The sequence below is a fragment of the Emys orbicularis genome, chromosome 3 (assembly GCF_028017835.1).
Source record: "Emys orbicularis isolate rEmyOrb1 chromosome 3, rEmyOrb1.hap1, whole genome shotgun sequence".
Taxonomy (NCBI): Eukaryota; Metazoa; Chordata; order Testudines; family Emydidae; genus Emys; species Emys orbicularis.
The window spans coordinates 148,412,857-148,436,700 of NC_088685.1; the positions used below are offsets into that span (position 1 = coordinate 148,412,857).

Here is a 23,844-nt window from a genome sequence, read left to right on the forward strand (position 1 = left end):
TTCCTTGTGTGTTAAACTCCTATCTAGTTTTGTTTTCTCTCCCCTTCTTCAATCCCAGTGGAGTTTCTTTTCAATCCCAGAAGTTTGAGTAGATACTTATTGATCCACCATGACCACTTGGTTTTCTTTGCAGTTTCCATTTTCAGAGGGACTATGGTTTGTTGCACTTTATTTAGTCTTTTACTTTTCCCAGCACTCCTTCTACACCAATGGATTTTAATACTTCCTCCCATTATATGTTCACTAAATTCCCTCAAAATTATACCTTGTAGTCCAACTCTGACTAGCTCCAACTGAACTACACTTTTAACACTAAAACTGGCTGCTCCAGATTAGAGGTCAGCTATATTAACATATATGGAGAATTATACATTGCAGCTAACTATACTTGTGTTTGTGCAGCAGATAAATGGAGAAACTTTGATTTCCCATATGATCATTATGACAATACTGAATACCCCAAAAGAATACCCTAAAGTTTGGAGGATAAGAAATTAAACTTAAAGATATACATTATCTTCACATGAAAATGATGGTTTAGATGAGATGTAAGTCATTGAACTATTAACATCTATATTAATTTCTAAAAAGAATAATTTGTATGAGCAGCAGCATGCAGAGACTGAAAAGTAAAATGATATGAAAATAATTGGCTTGAACAGACATCATGTTACCGAAGTTATTTTCCAACTGCAACCAGCTTTGAAAGTCATTTGGAAGGAAGATATTTTTAGACTGCAAAGCTATGTTACTAAATAGACCTGCTTAGTTATTAAGATAAGGAGGATCACTACAACTGCTTTTACTTTCTCACTTCATTAGCTTATTCACTGCTCTGCTTCATTCTTTTCTTCTTCATGAACTGCAAATCTGCTGTGCAAGTAATCCATATTTGCTATTCAATATGGCTGCCCAAACATCTCAATAAATTGAGAACAAGAAACTTAGTTAAATTTTAAACTTTTAAACTCTCAATTTAAATGCCCTAGGATCAAAGACTTTCATTGCTCACAGACCAATTCATAGAAAGAAACCAGTTTGATTTCTAATCAAGAAATGCCGCTATTTCTTGGAAATATTTCAGTGTGTAGACCTGAAGCATCCAATCCAGCTGTGCTGAGAGTGTCTGCCAAACATCCGTAGAAGTACTAAGAGGAGTCGCCAGACCAATAGACGTAAACAAGACAGACTGCCAGGAACAGCATTGGGAGATATCCTGGCCAGGGGAGAAGGCGCCAGTCTTACTCTGACCAGACACACCATTTTAAAAAACAACAAAAAGTATTTCTAGAAAAGTGGCCTACGAATTCTGTTGTTTGGTTAAAATACTCTGGAAAGGGAAATGAGTAACAGACGGATTATTAGTTGTTGGACATATGCTTAAAACAGATTAGCATGTTTTTAGTTAGCTCCTGAAAATCCAGGGATAACAATTTAAACAAGTAACTGGTAACTGAGCAACATTACTACCAAAAAAGTAATAAAATAACCTTGAAGTGTGAACAAAAGTCTTACACTGCAATCTGCTGGATGGTAGCAAAATTACAACAGAATTGCTTTGAACCAGCAAATGTATGAAAGTGTTCAAATTAATTATTGATCATCCCTCTTCTTTTTAAATGACTTTTGCATATAATGTATTAAAGAATCCTTGATAGAAATCATTATGTATTAAAAGTTGACCAAATCTCTTTGCCAGGGAATAGAACCAAAAACACTCTGCTCCATAGTGGAAAATTTTTACACTCCACTATAAGTAATGACTCTTGCATGATTTTATAGTAATTAATTACAGAACAGTGACATTGATCAGAAATTAAGTTAATCATTTTCAGCAACTGAAAAAAAATATGCTGAATACTCAGTATACACAGGCTTGAGAGGCAGCATATTGTTGAGAAACCAGTGCCACTCGCACTTGTCATGACATGCTGCCAGTGGGTCCTAGTATGGATCAGCATTTTACATACTGGGTCATGTCTAATAGGTATGGTTATTTGCTTGATAAAGGTTTGGTAAATTTGGAGGGCAGGATCAAAGTAATCTTCCCTTTATCTCTTAATTACCTGGTCTTTTTTTCTCCTCCTCTCCCCAGTCTTGCTTTCCCATGCCCTCATCACAATTGGCCAGGAGAAAAGTTCTGCTCCTCTCCTGCAGATTGTCCTTTTTGTGACTCCCAGATGCTCAGTGGGAACAATCAACACAAGCTCTTCACTGAATGTTGGCTAACCCAGGTTGTGAGCTGATTTAGGAAAATACTGTTGTGACACACAGCAGGGCTTCTTGTGCTCAGTATGCTGCCCTGCTTCTAAGTACCAAACAAAATTTCTGCTTAGAGACCCTCCCAGAACAAATACGAGATTGTTTCTTGAGCAATTAGCAAGTGAAGATTGCTATAAATAGCTGTCAGCATAACCCATTCAGAAACATTGAATTTGCTTTAAAAATGGTTAAAAACAGAGGAAGAAAGGAACTGTCATGCCAGATCAGACTAGCTGACCATCTAGTTTGATATCCTGACTGACAATGGCTAATATCACACACTTCAGAGAAAGGTGCAAGAGGAGGTTACTCACCCAGTGCAGTAACTGACGTTCTTTGAGATGAGTGTCCCTGTGGGTGCTCCACTCCAGGTGTTGGTGCGTCCCTGCGCCTTCGCTCGGAGATTTTTCGTAGCAGTACTCGTACTGGCCACGCATGCGCAGAGGCTGCCCCCCGCTGTGAGTCTAGGATAATAGTACGCATGCGTGGCCAATCTCCTCAGTTCCTTCTCTACAACGGAGGCTACCCCAACTCCGAAGTAGAGGGGAGGAGGGTGGGTAGTGGAGCACCCACAGGGACACTCATCTCGAAGAACGTCAGTTACTGCACAGGGTGAGTAACCTCCTCTTCTTCTTCTTCGAGAGATGTCCCTGTGGGTGCTCCACTCCAGGTGACTTAAAAGCCGTATATCTTAAGGAGGTAGGGACTTCGGATCTGATAGGAACGCCGTTGATAGTACAGCCCTGCCCAAACGTATATCAGATAGAGGGCCTTGAGTAAGGGCATAGTGTTTAACAAATGTGTGCTCAGAGGACCAGGTGGCTGCTTTACAGATATCAGCCAGGGGAACTTTGCGTAAGAATGCTACAGAGGCAGCCATAGATCTAGTGGAGTGTGTTCTGATGCCGTCTGGAGGTGTAGCTTTCTTTATCTGATAGCACAACCGGATGCACTGGGAAATCCAGTTCGAAAGTCTCTGGGTAGAAATAGGCGTACCTTTGGAACGCTTCGCGATGGAGACAAAAAGTCTGGAAGAATTTCTAAAAGGTTTGGTTCTATCCAAATAGAAGGACAAGGCCCTACGTACGTCTAGTGTATGCATTGAGGCTTCGAATGAGTTCGCATGTGGCTTCGGGAAAAAGGTTGGTAAGTGTATCGGCTCATTAATGTGGAATGACGAGTGTACCTTAGGAAGAAAATTGGGGTGTAACCTGAGGGTAACCTTGTCTTTGAAAAATAGCGTATATGGTGGGTCTGCCATAAGAGCTGCTATTTCTCCTGCCCGCCTGGCGGAGGTAATTGCCACTAAAAATGCTGTTTTCATCGAAAGGTGTAAAAGGGAGCACGTGGCTAGGGGTTCAAATGGTTGCTGAGTTAGGCAAGATAGAACTAGATGAAGGTCCCACGGAGTGGTGGGTGGTTTTATGTCTGGGTATAGGGTTTGTAGTCCCTTGAGGAAGCGCTTGGTGATCGGATGAGCAAATACAGAAGTATCATCGATTTTGTCATGAAAAGTTGTAATAGCAGCTAAATGGACCCTGATGGAACTGGAAGAAAGGCCGGATTGCTTAAGGTCCAATAGGTATTCAAGTATGAGCGGAAGAGATGCGGACGTGGGACTAAGTTGTTTAGTTGAACACCAGTGTGTGAATCGTTTCCACTTACATAGATAGGTGGTGCGAGTAGATTGTGTCCTGCTATGTAGGAGCACTCTTTGAACTTGTTCAGAGCAATCTTGTTCGTTTTGGGAGAACCATGGAGGAACCATGCTTTGAGGTGGAGCATGGGTAGGTTGAGGTGGAGAAAACGGCCGTGTTGTTGTGATAGGAGGTTCGGAATGAGAGGCAAGGGGATTGGTGGTCGAATCGACATTTTGGTGAGAAACGGAAACCAGGGCTGTCTGGGCCATGATGGGGCAATTAGGAGCACCTTGGCCCCATCTGTTCGTATTTTTATCAGGACCCTGTTCAGAACCGGTATCGGGGGAAACGCATAGAGTAAGTTTTGGTTCCATGGGATCATGAATGCGTCTCCCAAGGAATGTTTGCCTAGCCCTGCTCTGGAGCAAAAATTGGGACATTTCTTGTTTTTTGCAGTTGCAAAGAGGTCTATTTCTGGGTAGCCCCAAATGCGGAATATGTTGCGAATGGTGTGCTCGTTTAATTCCCATTCGTGATCCCACGGGAAACGTCTGCTTAGTTCGTCCGCTGTGGTATTCATCACTCCGGGAAGATAGGCCGCTGATACCCGGATGTTGTTCGCAATGCACCCGTTCCAGAGCTTCAGAGCCTCTGTGCACAGAGAGTGGGATCGAGCTCCCCCTTGCCTGTTCACGTAGAACATGCATGCAATATTGTCTGTCATTATGCGTACGTGTTGGTTCTTGATCAGTGGCAGGAATTGACGGCACGCATTGCGAATGGCTTGAAGTTCTAGGACGTTTATATGGAGAGAGGACTCGGTTGAAGACCAAAGCCCCTGGGCTGTGTGGTGAGACATGTGTGCACCCCATCCTGTCAGAGATGCATCGGTCGTCAGTATGAGGGATGGAGCCTGCTGAAGAAAGGGGACTCCAGAGCAGAGGTTGGAGTGAATTGTCCACCACTGTAGAGAGTCTTTGACTCGGATAAGTATGGAGAGAGTCTTGTTTAAAAGGTGCACATTCGGTCTGTACACTGTGGCCAACCACGCTTGGAAGCACCTCATGTGTAGACGTGCATTGTGGACGACGGAGGTGCACGAGGCCATGTGACCTAGTATTTGTAGGCAGTCCCGGACAGTCACCTGGGGACTGTTGCGAATCGTTGTGGCCAGTTGACTTATAGAATTGAAGCGGGCTGGTGGGAGAGATGCCAACCCCATCCGGGAGTCTAGGTATGCCCCTATGAACTCCAGATGTTGGGTGGGGTATAATGTGGATTTGTTTTTGTTTACTTGCAGGCCTAAAGATAGGAAGCAATCGATGGTAAGTCATATGGATCGGAGAGCTTCGTCGAACGTTGAAGCTTTGAGGAGGCAATCGTCTAGGTAAGGAAATATTACGACCCCTTGTTTTCTGAGGTAGGCTGTAACTACGGCTAGGATTTTGGAAAAAACACGGGGGGCCGTGGACAGTCCGAAGGGGAGAACCCGGTATTGGAAATGTGTGGAGCCGAGAGTAAAGCGTAGGAATCGTCTGTGGGACGGGTGTATAGTCACATGAAAATAGGTGTCCTGTAGGTCGAGGGCTGAAAACCAGTCGCCCTGCTCCAGCGCTGGGATTATAGTGGTGAGAGTGATCATCTTGAACTTTTGCTTTTTGACAAATTTGTTGAGCCGCCTGAGGTCGAGGATTGGTCGCCATCCCCCATTTTTCTTCTCTGTTAAGAAATAATGGGAATAAAACCCCTTCCCTCTGTGTCGTTCTGGCACAGTTTCTACTGCTCCCAGTTGAAGGAGATGCTGCACTTCTTGGAAGAGTAGTTGCTCGTGAGATGGGTCTCTGAAGAGGGACAGAGAGGGTGGGTGGGTGGGAGGGAGGGAGAGGAAGGGGATGGCGTATCCAATTGTAACTACCTCTATGACCCACTTGTCGGATGTAATTTTTTGCCATTGATGAGAGAATGGTCGTAGGCGGTGTCCAAAGATAGGCGGGGTAGCGTGGACGTTGATACGGTTGATATCTAAATTGTCGTCTTCTGGTCGCAGGTGGCTGGAGACCTAGGGACCGGAGGGTTGCTCTTGCGTCCTTCATCGAATGAAGCATGTCGTTTGTGGTGGAGGCAAAAAGTTTTTCCCCGTCGAAGGGAAGATCTTCAATGGTGCTCTGGACCTCTCGAGGGAAGAAGGAGGAAGAGAGCCATGAACCCCGTCGCATGACCACTGCTGTGGCGGTCGACCTTGCTGCAGTGTTAGCTACATCGAGGGCCGCTTGGAGAGCGGTGCGTGATATGGTTTGTCCCTCGGAAACCAGAGCTGTGAATTGTTGTTTCTTCTGCTCTGGGATGTGATCAATAAAATCCATGAATTTACTATAGTTTTTGTGGTCATATTTTGCAAGGACTGCGGTATAATTAGCTATGCGAAAATGTAGCGTCGAGGATGCATAGACTTTACGGCCGAAGAGGTCCAGGCGTTTACTATCTTTGTTGGCTGGGGTGGAGCGGGCGTACTGTTGTTTGGCCCTCTGGTTCGCAGCGTCCACTACCAATGAGTTTGGCGCCGGATGGGTAAAAAGGAATTCAGAGCCCTTTGACGGGATGAAGTACTTCCTGTCCGCTTGTTTACAGGTAGGTAGGCTTGTGGCTGGATTCTGCCAGATGGATTTAGCGGGTTCTAAAAGGGCTACGTTGATTGGCAATGCCACTCTAGAGAAAGAAGAGGGCTGCAGGATGTCTGTTAGCTCATGCTGTTGTTCAGTGACTTCCTCCAAGTTAATTTTTAAGTCACCGGCAGCTCTTTTAAAGAGGTCTTGGAATTTTGCATAGTCATCCGACGGTGTTGGAGGAAGGGGAAGTAAGGCTTCCTCAGGCGTTACGTCGGGCTCTGCTGGAATAGGAGCAGGACTCAGTTGCTCCTGGGAGTGTGACTGTGCTGCCTGGTATCTTATGTCACCGGCAGATCCGTCACGTGGCGGTGCTAAACCGGCGTTGCGCCTGGTCGAAGTGCCGTAGCGCATGCGTTCTCGGGGGTACGATACCCATGGTGCCCAACATTGCCATGGTGGTGGGTAGGGCATAGGTGGTGCCATCCAAGGGTTCACTCCCCATGGGGCAGGATCCTGATAACAGGCCGAGGTGATTTGTTTGTAACCCCTGTTGATTGGGGTGTGGGAGTCTTGATCAGGAGAAAAAACTGCCTGTGGATCAGTTTCCTCCTCACTGGAGGAAGGTTGTTCTGATCCTGAGTCATGCACTGGAGAAAAACAGGCAGTCATCAGGGGAGACTGCAGAGTAGGTGACAGCGATAGATCTGCTGTCTGAGTAAATTGAAGAGGTGAGGCTCCTGCATGAGGTGAAAACTGCGGAGGAGGAAGTTGCCCTGAGGGAACATTCCTCTGAGCAGGGGTTTTGCCTTTGATCTCCCTGTCAGTCTGTGCCGCGGTTGCCGGTGCCGTGGTAGGTGCCGGGGGGGCAACATCAGCCCGCTGAGGGTCAGCCAGGGCGGGAAATGTCGGCACCGCATCCATCTCGGTGCCGAATGGTGCCATAAACGAGGCAGGCAACTGAAAGCCTGTAGCCTCGGCACCGGAGCCTCGCGCCGCCGCCGCAACCTGAGGTGGCTTTCGTGCGGTGCCTGAGGAGCCCGGCTCTTGAAAAGGGCTGAGGCGAGGAAACGCAGGCAGGGAAACTGTTGACCTGCCTGAGGCGCTTTTGTGCCTCACCAACTTCCTTGTTGGAGAGGGCTGCCCCTTCTTTGAAGTTTGCTTCAGGTTTTTTGAAGCAGGGGGGCTGTGTCGGGCAGTAGAGCCGGAGTCGGCGCCTGGGTCTGAAACTGACCCGATAGACTTCTGCAGGAGGAGCAGTTTCAATTTGAGCTCCCTGTCCTTTCGTGCCCTGGAACTGAGTTTGGTACAGTGGGCACATTTTTGGGGAATGTGTGTTTCCCCCAGGCATTTTATACAAAGAGAATGGCCATCAGAGAGTGGGATAGCATCCTTGCACGTAGAGCAGCGCTTAAAGCCTGTGGAGCCAGGCATGGTAGAAGCGGCTGCGAGAATTTTTTTTTTTTTTTTTTTTTTTTTTAAACAGATAAAGAACTAATAAACTAGACTAACAAGAACTGACAACAAACTAACTACTATAACAGGTAATTGTAAGAAAGTGAAGGATTTCCTAACGAGTCTGCTGAGCTCCGTCTCAGGCCGGGGACGGTAGAGAAGGAACTGAGGAGATTGGCCACGCATGCGTACTATTATCCTAGACTCACAGCGGGGGGCAGCCTCTGCGCATGCGTGGCCAGTACGAGTACGCTCGGAGATTTTTCGTAGCAGAAGGCGCAGGGACGCACCAACACCTGGAGTGGAGCACCCACAGGGACATCTCTCGAAGAAGAAGCCTACTTATTAATGGATAAACACAAAACACTCTGCCCATAGGAGGGAAAGTGGTGGTTTTCCCTAACCTATTAGTGGTCATTTTATGCCCTAAAGCATAAGGGATGAAATGCCCCTAGTACATTTCTTCGGGCTGGTCCACACTAACCCCCCACTTCGAACTAAGATACGCAACTTCAGCTACGTGAATAACGTAGCTGAAGTCGAAGTACCTTAGTTCGAACTTACCGCGGGTCCAGACGCGGCAGGCAGGCTCCCCCGTCGACTGCGCGTACTCCTCTCGCAGAGCAGGAGTACCGGCGTCGACGGCGAGCACTTCCGGGATCGATCCCAGAAGATCGATTGCTTACCGCCGGACCCGGAGGTAAGTATAGACGTACCCTAAGGCTATGTCTACACTAGCACTTTTGTCAGTAAAACTTATGTCGCTCGGGTGTGAAAAAACACATCCATGACCGACAGAAGCACTGGTGTGGACAGTGCTATGTCGGCAGGAGATGCTCTCCTACCGACATAGCTACTGCTGCTTGTTGGGGGTGATTTAATTATGTCGACAGGAGAGCTCTCTCCCGTCGGCATAGAACGGCTACATGGGATATCTTACAATGGCGCAGCTGCATCAGTACCACTGTATGGTCTCTAGTGTAGACATAGCCCTAGAGAGACAAAATGGGTGAGGTAATCGCTTTTATTAGACCAGCTTCTGCTGGTGAGAGAGATAAGCTTTTGAGCTCACACAAGATTTCTTCAAATCTGGGAAATGTACTCAGTGTCAAAGCTAAATTCAAGGGTCAGATTGTTTAGCACAAGTATTTAACACATCTCAAGGGACCTTTCAAGGTGAAGTGGCCAGTTAACACCTCTCCAGTCAAAGGGGAAAAGGAGAGGGAAAAAAAGCTGGGGGGAGCGGTTTACTGGGTTATAGGTTGTTATAAATCCAGGATCTTTATTCAGTCCATGATTTTTAGTGTCTAGCAAAGTTATGAATTTAAACTCCCAGACTTGTCTTTTAAAGGTGTTATGAAGATTTTCTTTAAGGATGAGGACCTCTGTCAGACCTCTGTGGAGAGTGTTCACCGACAGGTGATTTGGTGTTTTTGTCCTTTATCATTTTTCTATGTGAATTCATTTGAGAGCATAGTAATTGTCTGGTTTCAACCATATAGTTGTTATTGGGGCATTTAGTTCACTGGGTGAGGTATACCACATGTTGTGATATACCACATGTTGTGATAGACGTGTGTAGAACCCACAGATCTTGAAAGGTGTGTTTGGGGAAAGAGGGGGAGTGTTGATCATCCTAGCAATGCAGCTACATCTACAGGTTTTGCATCTGTTGGCCCATTTCAAACAGTTGACAAGCAGGTGTGAGCTTAACGACTGGGAGTGGATGGGTCATTATAAAACCTAATTTCCCCCTACTGTTACTTACACCTTCTTGTCAACTGTTTGAAGGGCCACTCTCATTACCACTACAAAAGTGATTTTTCCTCCCTTGGTATCCTACTGTTAATTGAATTATCCTGTTAGACTGACCTCCCACTTGGTAAGGCAACTCCCATCTTTTCATGTGCTGTGTATTTATACCTGCTACTGTATTTTCCAATCCATGCATCTGATGAAGTGGGTTCTAGCCCATGAAAGCTTATGCCCAAATAAATTTGTTAGTCTCTAAGGTGCCACAAGGACTCCTCATTGTTTTTGCCGATACAGACGAACACGGCTACAACTCTGAAACCTGCTTCAAAAGAATTGATCTGGGAAAGCCATGTCCCCAACATCCTCTCTCATTAAGCATAATGCAAACAGATCTACACACCCTGCTTGCACTGGTTTAAATTGCTGGAAATTTTTGATCAAAAGATACCTCACCTTCCCATGGGTCACACCTTTGCTTTCTTGATGAATTAGACAACAATGAAAAGTCAGAATGGGACTTGCTCATAACAGCATGCTAAAATTATTACATAGCAATATTCTTTCACTGGGCCTTTTTCTGAAATTTTCAGTGTCCACATTGACACTCAGTGTTAATACACTTTCAAGGTAATTACAAATTCTTCCTATCCCCGTGAGTTTAGCCAAAAGTAGTTTCTCTAGTGATATGAACTCAACTGCATTTATGATTTTACTTATGGCTTTATACTGATTTAAACTGTTTTAGAGATTGTACATTTAAAGCTGTTTAATTCTTTTTCTTATTGAAAAGTGATTAGGATTCTTTAGTGGCCAGATGGTATACAAATATTATTTATTATTATTTATACCATCAGGGGCTCGTTCACCTGCACATCTACCAATGTGATATATGCCATCATGTGCCAGCAATGCCCCTCTGCCATGTACATTGGCCAAACCGGACAGTCTCTACGCAAAAGAATTAATGGACACAAATCTGACATCAGGAATCATAATACTCAAAAACCAGTGGGAGAACACTTTAACCTGTCTGGCCATTCAATGACAGACCTGCGGGTGGCTATCTTACAACAGAAAAACTTCAAAAACAGACTCCAACGAGAGACTGCTGAGCTGGAATTGATATGCAAACTAGATACAATCAACTCAGGATTGAATAAGGACTGGGAATGGCTGAGCCATTACAAACATTGAATCTATCTCCCTTTGTAAGTATTCTCACACTTCTTATCAAACTGTCTGTACTGAGCTATCTTGATTATCACTTCAAAAGTTTTTTTCTCTTACTTAATTGGCCTCTCAGAGTTGGTAAGACAACTCCCACCTGTTCATGCTCTCTGTATGTGTGTATATATATATCTCCTCAATATATGTTCCACTCTATATGCATCCGAAGAAGTGGGCTGTAGCCCACGAAAGCTTATGCTCTAATAAATTTGTTAGTCTCTAAGGTGCCACAAGTACTCCTGTTCTTTTTGCGGATACAGACTAACACGGCTGCTACTCTGAAACCTGAAATATTATTTATTACTATTAATACCAGACTCAATAAGTCACTAAGGAAACAAATACACCTCTATCTCGATATAACGCTGTCCTCGGGAGCCAAAATATCTTAGCACGTTATAGGTGAAACCGCGTTATATCGAACTTGCTTTGATCTGCCGGAGTGCGCAGCCCCGCCCCCCCGGAGCACTGCTTTACCACGTTATATCAGAATTCATATTATATCAGGGTAGAGGTGTACTCTTATCTCCAAAAGTATTATTACGCCATTTTACAGATCACAGGTACACCCTCACCTGGAATTCTAGGTTCAGTTCTCATCGCCTCATCTCAAAAATGAGCAAACAAAATTAATGGGGGGGGGAGGGTGTGACATGATAATTAGGGGCATGGAAAAACTCACATGAAGATAGTATGGAAAGACTGTTTACCTTTGAGAGAAGACAGGATAAAAGCATACACAACAATGAATGGTATAGAAAAGGTAGATTGGGAACTTTTATTTACCTTATCATACAATACACGGGGACATTAAATGAAAATCAAAAAGTGGCAAAACTCAAAACTGATATAAGTATGTACCTTTTCACCCAGTGCATAATTAGCCTGTGGAACTTCTTGTCACAGATTATTATTGAGGTGAAGAGTTATCAAGATTTAAAAATATAGATATTTATGTGGATAACAAGAATTTTTATTTAGTTTATTAAACACAAAAGCTTTGGAAGAGAAAAAAAAATTGTGCTTCATAATATAAAACAATGTCTTCTGGGAGTTAGAAAGAAACTTGCCCTGAGAGATGTTATACTGTAATTGTCTAATGCAAGGTTTTTTTAAACCTTTTTCTGAAGCATCTGAATAGTGGTCACTGTTGGTGACAGGATTCTGGATGAGATAGACTGATTTAGTATGACAATTCTTACGTTCATAATTACCAATTCAAGATTCAGATCTACAAAAAAATATTTTTCCTCTGATGAGCCAAAATGATATAAAATATTAAAAGACAAATATTAGTAAGAGACTTTTTAAACAAAATTCTCTATTATCTTAAAAGTGATGTACCTTTCCTGTTTAAGAGCATATTCCAGCATTTTGATTCTCCGCACTAGATCCTTCTTCAGATTTTCTTGTCCCTTCCTTTCCCCTTGAAGAAAGGCAATTTGGGCCTGGAAAAGACAAAACTCTACTTAGAAAAGTTCAAAAAAAGGCAAATTGTTTCCCCAATATATTTGCATGACAGATATATTAAGGGTCCCCATCCACTCCCAACCCCTTCTGAATCATTTCACAACTGATTCCGTTTAACACTGTTTAAAAGCAGTTTGGCTACTGCAAACCAGGCACAACTATCATTTTGACCATATCAAATCTCTTTGAATTCCTCCACTGGCTCCCCCTTCTCTATTGCCTCAAACATAAGCAGCTCGTCTTTGCTTTCAAGACTCTTGATATGTCAGTCCCTGGCATATCTGTAATCTCTCATTCACAAGCAAGCTATCAGTGCTCATCTCCGATTAGCCCATGATGCCAGCCTCCACTGCCCATGTTACATTTTCAAACAAGCATCTTTGGACATTCTTCTATGCTGCCCCATGCACTTCAGCTGAAGTATTCTCTGTAAAAATCCACCAAATCACTGGCTTATCCATCTTCAAATCCCTCCTCAAAATATCGCCTTTGTTAAATTTCTTTTGTAGGCATCACAATATTAGGTTGCTAGTATTCAGAGACCAATGCCTATCATGCTAACAAACATTATCTCATAATCTGTCGTCTCTTGTCTTATACTAAGACTGTAAGCTCCTTGGGCCAGGAACAGTCTTTTTGATCTGGGTTTGTCCTGTAAATTATTAATAATAAGTGTTATAAAACTATCCATAGTTTGCACTGACAAACCCTTTAAACCATGGCCTCATTAAAGACTCCAAAATAATAAACAGGAGTTAAAGAAATATAGTAATTTTTAATTGCCTCACATAGCAATTAAGTTTGGTCTGAGGGCTAAGCATTCAAGCAAATATAAAAAACAGATAAGTAGCATCCAAAAAAAATTAGGCAGAAAAAGACACAAACAACATGTAAGGGGAGAATGTCTTGAGTTGAATGATAACTGAAGTAGTATGTAAATAGGTTAGATATTTCGTAGATATCTATATTGCAGGTCAAGGGATTTCTTTAAAGTTAATGAAAGGAAAAGGAAAACTTAAAGGCTGAGCCTTTATTTAAATGTTGGAAAAAATAGACTATGAAGTTTATTCAGAGACACTGTTTATAAGAAATGTCAGTTGATCTAATACAAAAGGTTTTTGGAGGGAGGTGGGAGATTTAAAGACAAATGGCAGTTAGGTGCCTAACTCCCATTGACTCTGAATGGAAATTAGCATTTAACTACTTTTAAAAATCTCCTTTATGTATAAAATTGTAATAGAGGATGTTCATGACCAATCATGCAAAAAGGCCACCAACTGGAGCCCAAAAGAGTTATCTCTGGTACAAAACAGGTCCCTGAGCTCTTTCTAAACCAACTCATGGAACTCAGATGTTTGAAGCCAAGCATATTTACAGGCATCCACCCCACAGTACTATCCCTGACCTCAGTTTCACCCACATTCTAGGCTGCCCATACCCAATGTCATGCCATATTTATATCCTCATGAATAAGCTGCTTAAGAGCTCCTGACATTTTTTTAGGGAGGAGAATCAAGCAAGATGGCGGGCTAATACTCTGTAATGTGAAGGGTTTTGGCTACAGATCGGTAAACTCTTCCTCCAAGTTAATCCCATCATGATTATGACACAAAGGCCAATTTGTGGTGCTCTACTCTGGCAGCAGTTGATCAGGCCTGACATACTGACTATGCCTCACACACTGTTGTCATAATCTGTATCTCAAAGGTGACATGTAAGATATCATTGGAAAACTAATAACTCACTGATCATTAATATTCTTGTATGATGTATGATGTATGCACAGGATGTGTACAAAAAGTAATGAATATGTGCTAGAATCATTCTTAAAATGTGTTTGGCAAGCAACATATAAACACAGGGAATATGGGTTTACCTCAATTTATATATAAGCAACAAACAGAGTCATCAAACAAGGCAGGAGATTGCAGAAACAGAAAATTTGCATTTTAGCAAACACCAGTGGAAGAAGAAAGAGCATGGAGCTTCCATCATAACCAGACTCTATGTTGCCTTCCTCAAAGCTTAAATAAGCTTTCCTGGTCACTAAAGACAGGGTGGCTGAACCTCAAGGCATTAAGTAATTGAATCAACTGTTTTTTTTATAATACGGTAATATTGTATACAAAGTGTATAGAGAGGTCTTTTTTAAAAGCTAATGACACACTGGTGATTAATGTATATATGAGGAAATTATATACATTTAATGATATTATGCTTTAAAGCCTGTGACCAAACAGGGAGAAACAGTTTCCCTCCCAGGCAGGAGGAAACATCACTGCTATCTACCTGTCTCCAAAGAAATTAAACAAGGTGTGACAAAAAACAATGGAAGCCCAATTTACATAGGGTATGTCTACACCCAGCCGCTAGTTCGGCGGCTGGGAATCGAAGTTCTGGGTTCGACTTATCGCGTCTTCTCTGGACGCGATAAGTCGAACCAGGAAGTGATCGCCGTCAACTGCGGTACTCCAGCTAGACGAGAGGAGTACCGCGGCGTCGACGGGGGAACCGCGGCGTCGACGGGGGAGCCTGCCTGCCGCGTGTGGACCGAGGTAAGTTCGAACTAAGGTACTTCGAACTTCAGCTACGTTATTCACGTAGCTGAAGTTGCGTACCTTAGTTCGAATTGGGGGGTAAGTGTAGACCAAGCCATAGACATCAGTAGGGGGATGGGAAGATGACAGGAAGGGAAGAACAGCATGAGGTCATCCTGTCTGTAGAAGCAAGGTCAATGAACTTTGAGAGAGATGCTTTCAAAGGTTTATGGCACTATAAAAGGGAGGAGAAGCAACCCCCTAAGCTACTGGTTTGTTATTTTCTGTTTGCTTATTTCGGGAAAGGGAAATAGTGGCTGGGGAAAGCATTGAGGTAAAATGAAGGTACTGCCTTTTGAAGTTTTCTATATCAGGAGAGACAATTGGTTCTTTGTTCTAAGTGTGGACTACATGACTGGCCAATTGAGGGCAAAAGAGTGAAAACTGTTCTGAGGGCTTCTTAGGCCCACAGAAGAATGTGGCTGATCCTGATGAGGAACTCCCACATTCAAAGATGTGGAATGTAGGAAAGTATTGTTTCTCATTTCATTGTGTCCCCTGAAATTTTGGTGTTGGAGGAGAGGAGGGAAGCATGCATATTGGAGGAAAGTTTTGAAGAACAGACTCTGTAGATGGTTTTTATCCATGTCTTGAGTAGTACTGGCCCAAGTTAGTAAAATTACTACTATATTGTAGCTTTTTCTTGTTTCCAGGCTTCTGAAGAGCTCCTGGATTTGTCAAAAAAGGAGTAAAAGAGGTGTTTGCGGGAACAAGAGCTCAGGTCTCCAGACTGTTTAAATATTTGACTGAAAACACTACTTGTTCTGCAACAGCTTGAGCTTGATCAAGTCATAGGACTCTTAAATCACTGCGTCCAGTGCTTCTGCAAGAAGTGTAAGGCTGCCAAAAAGAGACTGAACTAGATGAGATCAAGAAATGATGTCTGCCACTTAGGCTTTGTGGTGGTAAACACAAAACAGAGATGAAGAATGGGATGTAGCAACAGAGGTCAGAGGAATGATACAGAGGTTGATAGACCTTTGAGCAGCTTTCAATTTTTTCAAGCCCTTGGGTTTAGACCTTTGCAGCTTACCCCAGGTCTAAACCCTGGAAAGAGAGACCATGAAAATCACCAGGCAGGCCAAGGCTGCAGACTGAAGTCTCATTTCAGTGCATTCAAGCTTATCAGGATTCTTCAGAGTGACTGCCCATTCACTTGATAGGTAGTTTTATTGGTAAGTCCGGGTAATGGACAAGCCCACTTTAGGGACCATGAAAAATTTATGGCCTCTCTTTCTTAAGACTATATAGTTTCTGGCATAATTTGTTCATGCCCCCCACCCTCTCCTTACAATGTCCTTCCATGCAGAGTACACAATATTTCTGTGGGATTCCCAAACTGGAAATGAGGCCTGGTCTACACTACCCCCCAAATTCGAACTAAGGTACGCAACTTCAGCTACGTGAATAACGTAGCTGAAGTCGACATACCTTAGTTCGAACTTACCGCGGTTCAGACGCGGTCCACACGCGGCAGGCAGGCTCCCCGTCGACTCCGCGGTACTCCTCTCGCCGAGCTGGAGTACCGCAGTCGACGGCGAGCGCTTCCGGGATCGATTTATCGCGTCCAGACCAGACGCGATAAATCGAACCCAGAACTTCGATTCCCAGCCGCCGAACTAGCGGCTGGGTGTAGACCTGGCCTGAGGTACTAGTGTTTCATTTGGTCATTTTCATAGGGTACACTGGAGGAACAGAGTAGATCTCCAATTCTTGATTATTATTATTTCCAAGGCTTTAGTGACCCTAATTTTTTGCCTTCAATTGATAAATATACACTGGAAAATTACAATGAAATCAGCTTACTGTACAATGAAAAACCATTGCAAGATATGTATCTAAGCTTACAGAAAAAAACTGATATACTATAATTGAGAAATTTTAAAAACACTGTAATGCATATGCAGAAGAGACAACATTGAGGTTACACATCAAGTCTTAATTACTGGTATTTCCAGACTTGAATGCTTAAACATGCAACTGTAATGTTTTCTTAACAGTATCTGTATGCAATATTACTTAATATTTATTTAACAAAGACAGCTACTTGCACCTTCATCCAGTGAGGAGAAAACGATAGGAAAGAAAAATATCACGAGATGCAAGTCAATAAAGAAAATTAATTACTGTATATTTCTACAACTTCAAATGGAAATATGCCATATTTAATCAAAGTCTCTATGATAAGAAATTGATATTTCTAAGTGTGTCACCTCTGATCAAAATAAATGGCCAATATCTGAGTGAAATATGTAAACAAACATGCTTCAAGGAGTAATGCCCAATGTAGGTGATCAATGAGATAAGATGATAAAAGGCAATTAGAAGAATGAAAGATTCACAGAATGTCTGGAAGTAATAGGAAATATTCTGTAACATCTACCCCACTACCAAAAATTTAAATGTTTCACTGTTAGTATCAAAGACACCTTACTTAACATGCATACCACATTAATTAGGGTCCGTGCCTCCATAACAAATTCATTTCTACTTTCAGCCACAACATACACACACACACATCCTGTAACTCTATGGTGCTGGTGGCTCCCCATATCCAGCTGCTAAACTGCGGGAAAAGGAATCTAAAAAATATTAAGTACTTATTTAATATTACTTTTCTATGTACATTTCTGAAGTTACACAGGGATAGGACTGCAAATGGGAGGGGAGATGATCTGCAGCATTACAAGTTGAAGGGAAAAAATGGTTCACAAGACAATATCTGAGGTACACAATATGGAAGAGTTTGCGAAACCCCAGATTAGGTTGCTTTGTTTTCTCTCTCACACACACAAATGCACAATCAGATTTTTCTTTAAATTTCCTCTGCAACCATCTCAGATTTTTCTGATGATTATTTGGAATCAACATGGTATTTCCCACTATGACAGTTTTAATGCGTATCAAATTTTGACTCTAAATTATTTTACAATACTGTAAATTAAGGAAGGAATACCTTAGTTGTGAATATGCTATGTCACAACCTTAGCATTGTACCCTGGCCACTCCCAAGAAAGCATGCCAAAGTCTCAAGGATTCACACACACACCCCATAAACAGGTTTTTGCAGTAACTGACCTTCTAGCCAAGAAGGGCTGTGTCAAGCAAACCTCTGGGCTAGTCATCACTACTTCTGAAGTGGCCTGAAGGGTTGATGCAGAGACATGTAATGCTTCTTTCACTATGGGTGGAGCACTCTCTCGCCATAGCACTCCGAGCTCCTGCTGGCTCAGCAATGAAGACTCAAGGTGGAGTCAGAGTATGTCTGCACTACAGTGACTATACCAGGATAGCTACACCATCATAGACCCGTACCATAAACGTAGTCTAAACTGACAGAAGGGGTTTTTCTGTTTGTGTAGGAACACCACCTGCCTGAATTATGTTAGCTACATTGACAGAAACATAGTTACATCAACGTAGCTGCTTCCACACTGGGAGCTGCATCGCCAGTGTTACATGGGTCAGGATGTGGACATACCCTTAGAGAGGGAATGAGAGAGACAGATACACCTAAAAAACACAGTCTAAACACCCTTTCAAAAAAAATAAGAACAAACCAAACCAAACCCCTGCAAGAGTAAAAATAATGCAGGCAGAAGTCCAGCAGCAGAATGGGGGCTATCCAGTTTATTGCATTGAATGCAGCATGTATGATTACCTGCCTTGTGGGCAGGTGCAAGCAACTCCTGGCCCTCAGATACCGAGTACAGGCTTTTAAGATCAGAGTGGTTGAACTGGGGGAGCTAAGGGAGACAGAGAGGTACACATATGAGACTTTCAAGGCCACAATAGAACGATCCCATCCCCCGCACTTCTGTGCTGTTCAGGAGGATGAACATCTCAGGGAACAAGAACATTTTACCTTTAATTTATTTTAATGGCGGGGGGGGAGGGGGAGGAGAAAACTGTCATGCTTAATTATTATTTGTTTTACCATAGTTCCTAAGATACCCAGTCCAGACCAGGATTTAATTGCGCTAGGTGCTGTACAAGCAGAACAAAAAGACAGCTGCTGACCCAGAAAACTTACAATCTAAATATGAGACAAGACAGATACACACAGATGGGGAGTACAAGGAAAGTGTATTAATCAGCACGACAAGCAGTGCTCTCAGCACATCAGCAGTCTAACCTTTGTCAAGTTTTTTGTACGCTATTGTAAAATGGTCCAATATGCTTTGAAGTTCACACTACATTGAAACTGATCGGAGTGGCCAGGGGTAAGGTCACACTTTTGGTACTATTTTGCTACAAACAATATTTTTACAAAGTTGTATTAGGAGGGCAACGGCACATCATCTTGCATTTTATGGCTTCATAAAGATTAAAATGTAATATCTTTTTAAATTAAAGCTTAGAATTTGCATTAAACTCTACATTAACAAAAACTCCAGACCCTAAAATTCACAGGACCTGAAATTCTCATCCCCCTCCACAGATTTAAGTTTAAAAAAATACATAAAACTCTTAAAGATGCTGTTAACAAATCCCTTGATATGATAGAAGAGCAAAAAAGAAAACTATCTGCAGTTTACCTTTAATATGGGATATTCAAGAAGAGGCAAGGAAGCTACATTTGGGCTATGAGTTTCTACACACACAAATTATTTATGTTTGGTATCAATTTCACCCATCCACATATGGCTTTATATGGCTTTAAGGGATGTTTCTGGAATTGCTCCAACTTAAAAAGAGATGTTCCATTATTAGTAATACTCCATAATTATATAAATCTTTTCATTTATTGAAGAGCTGTCCAAGCATTAATTAATTCTCTCTGCAATATGCCTGTGAAGTAGTAGTTATCCCCATTTCACAGACAGGTACACATAGAAGTCATACCAATAGTAAAAGGTTCTATAGCCATATAAATAAGAAGAAAACAAAGAAAGAAGAAGTGGGACTGCTAAACACTGAGGATGGAGTGGAGGTTAAGGATAATCAAGGCATGGCCCAATATCTAAACAAATACTTTGCCTCAGTCTTTAATGAGGCTAATGAGGAGCTTAGGGATAATGGTAGGATGACAAACGGGAATGAGGATATGGAGGTAGATATTACCATATCCGAGGTAGAAGCCAAACTCGAACAGCTTAATGGGACTAAATCGGGGGGCCCAGATAATCTTCATCCAAGAATATTAAAGGAACTGGCACATGAAATTGCAAGCCCATTAGCAAGAATTTTTAATGAATCTGTAAACTCAGGGGTTGTACCGTACGACTGGAGAATTGCTAACATAGTTCCTATCTTTAAGAAAGGGGAAAAAAGTGATCCGGGCAAATACAGGCCTGTTAGTTTGACATCTGTAGTATGCAAGGTTTTGGAAAAAAATTTGAAGGAGAAAGTAGTTAAGGACATTGAGGTCAATGGTAATTGGGACAAATTACAACATGGTTTTACAAAAGGTAGATCGTGCCAAACCAACCTGATCTTCTTGGAGAAGGTAACAGATTTTTTAGACAAAGGAAACCCAGTGGATCTAATTTACCTCAATTTCAGTAAGGCATTTGATACGGTTCCACATGGGGAATTATTAGCTAAATTGGAAAAGATGGGGATCAATATGAAAATTGAAAGGTGGATAAGAAACTGGTTAAAGGGGAGACTAGAACGAGTCATACTGAAAGATGAACTGTCAGGCTGGAGAGAGGTTACTAATGGAGTTCCGCAGGGATCGGTTTTGGGACCAATCTTATTTAATCTTTTTCTTACTGACCTTGGCACAAAAAGTGGGAATGTGCTAATAAAGTTTGTGGATGACACAAAGCTGGAAGGTATTGCCAATACAGAGAAGGACATCATACAGGAAGATCTGGATGACCTCGTAAACTGGAATAATAGTAATAGGATGAAATTTAATAAGTCAAAAGTGCAAGGTCATGGATTTACGGATTAATAACAAGAATTATTGTTATAAGCTGGGGACGCATCAGTTGGAAGTAACAGAGGAGGAGAAGGACCTCGGAGTATTGGTTGATCACAGGATGACTATGAGCCACCAATGTAATATGGACGCGAAAAAAGCTAATGCGGTCTTGGGATGCATCATGCGAGGTATTTCCAGTAGAGATAAGGAGATGTTAGTACCGTTATACAAGGCACTGGTGAGACCTCATCTGGAATACTGTGTGCAGTTCTGGTCTCCCATGTTTAAGAAGGATGAATTCAAACTGGAACAGGTGCAGAGAAGGGCTACTAGGATGATCTGAGGAATGGAAAACCTGTTTTATGAAAGGAGACTCCAAGAGCTTGGCTAGTTTAGACTAACCAAAAGAAGGCTGGGGGTGATATGATTGCTCCCTACAAATATATCAGAGGAATAAATACCAGGGAGGGAGAGGAATTATTTAAGCTCAGTACCAATGTGGACACAAGAACAAATGGATATAAACTGGCCATCAGGAAGTTTAGACTTGAAATTAGACGAAGGTTTCTAACCATGAGAGGAGTGAAGTTCTGGAACAGCCTTCCAAGGGGAGTAGTGGGAGCAAAAGACATATCTGGCTTCAAGACTAAGCTTGACAAGCTTATGGAGGGGATGGTATAATGAGACTGGTCTTTGACTATTAGCGGTAAATATGCCTAATGGCTTGTGATGGGATGTTAGATGGGGTGAGATCTGAGTTACTACAGAGAATTCTTTCCTGGGTGTCTGGCTGGTGAGTCTTGCCCACATGCTCAGGATTTAGCTGATCGCCATATTTGGGGTGGGGAAGGAATTTTCCTCCAGGGCAGATTGGCAGAGGCCCGGGGGCTTTTCGCCTTCCTCTGCAGCATGGGGCAAGGGTCACTTGCTGGAAGATTCTCTGCACCTTTAAGTCTTTAAACCATGATTTGAGGACTTCAATGGCTCAGACACAGGTTTGATACAGGAGTGGGTGGGTGAGATTCTGTAGCCTGCGTTGTGCAGGAGGTCAGACTAGATGATCATAATGGTCCCTTCTGACCTTAAAGTCTATGAGTCAAAAATCAGAATTATAACCCGGAGGTCCCTGGCTCTCATTCCTGTGTTCAGTCCACTAAGAATGCTCCCCCAAGTACTCCATCTGGCCTGAAACAAATTCCCAACAGCTTGTTTCAGGTTTACACCCAGTACAGGTCCTGTAATTTTACAGCAGCTGATGAAAAGCCAAACAACACAGTGAGTTACAGTCAAGAAGCAAGATGAAGGTGCTGTCTAGCAAACAAAAAATATTAATTTCTAATTTGCAATTGGATTATTTACCCACTCCAAATTCTACAATGAACTTGATTGGAAAAAGAACCCTACATGTTTTTAGAACAATCTTGCTAAAACTGTTTAAACAGCAAAGATCAACAGATTAGTCTAGACTAACTAAATCACTGAACATTCAGTCCTGCATCACATCCAGCACATATTTAGAATATGAAAAAGCATACAAAAAATCTTAGAATTTTCAGTCCTGCCCACCTCCTCTGAAAATGAAGAAGGTTCTCTCCCCTCTCTTCTTTTCCCCCTTAACTGGTTAAAAATGTTGCATTATCAACACTAAAATCTCCTCCAAGAAACAGGTTATTCTAGTAACAAAAAATAACTTCAGTCTAGACTGGGACTCTTATCACAGACCTGTTTTAAAAACAACTATAATATTTTTGAAATTTAGGGCATTGTTCCTGGTCCTCAGCATAATACATGACTCTCAAAATTGGAGCAGTGTGAACGGACTAGAGACAGATGGAGGGGGGCACCAAACACATGAAAGCTAAATTTGGCTGTATAACATTTATGAAGTCAAAGTGGAAGTTGATCTAGGCCAATGCTAATAAATAATAGTTAAAAAAAATTATACTACTAACACATTAAAACATTTCAAACCTAATTGATTTTTAGGTACTTACTACTGGAAATCCATTAAAAATTGTAGCATTTCTTGTTTATGATTTATTACCATTTTCATGTAGACTTCTCATGCTTCTTTGTACTTTAAGGTCATTTAAGTGCACAGGTCCAAGGCATAGTACCTTGGCTAAAATAACTCTGTCTTATTACATACTATATACAGACTAGAAGCATTCTACCTTAATAGCTCAGCCCTTCTCTGTGCTTTCCAGTGTTTGCTTAAAATTTCAGAAACAGGACTTTGGGGCAGGGACTGTCTTTAATTGTTGACCTGCAGAGTGCCAAGAATTTTGTCAATGCTGAACAATAATTTTATGGCCATGAAATTTGAACTTCTTTCTTCTACACAGCTATTGTTAGAGCACTAATGTGATTCCCACTAGCCCAAGTATTGTTGACCCAGACTGGGGGGGGGGGGGGGGGGGAAGAGTAGGAGGGGGGAAATCACTCCCGCTTATTCCAAAATGTTGTGTAGACGTAACCATAGCGGCCTAGCTTCAGCAGGAGAGACAACCATTATGCATAGGAAAGGAAGCTATATGCAACAAAGTTTGCAATAGTGTCTATTGTGGCTTAAGATAATTAAAAAAAGATATCAGAGAAACACTAAAATAAAACCATAAATTTAAATAAAGGGGATATATATTAAATTCTGTACCTCATTCAACTCAGAAAATGCAGTGTTAATTATATGGAGCAGATACTCAATACCTCACCGAGATAACCACTAGTCCATTAGTTCATCCACTTAAAATGTATCTATTGCCACTGATTTCAGCTTGTTGAGTCATATTCTGAAATAAATCTGTGATGTAGGCAAAGTGTTAACTTACTGTAAGCAGATGCTTGCGAAAATGAATTACTTAGACTCTCTGATAATCATCAATATGAATGGACAGATTCAGTTTTCTTCAAATAACTTCTTTCATAGAAATTACAGACAAAAGAACCTATGAGGTCAGCTAGTC

General features: G+C 42.2%; 1 protein-coding gene across 1 annotated transcript in view; it reads right to left on the reverse strand.

The window, feature by feature from the left end:
- STRN (striatin) overlaps window positions 1-23,844 on the reverse strand; it is a 96,133-nt gene that overhangs the window by 57,617 nt on the left and 14,672 nt on the right. Inside the window, exon 2 of the mRNA XM_065400689.1 lies at window positions 12,287-12,390. Coding sequence (XP_065256761.1) covers window positions 12,287-12,390 — 104 coding nt within the window. The remainder of the gene's footprint in view (window positions 1-12,286; window positions 12,391-23,844) is intronic.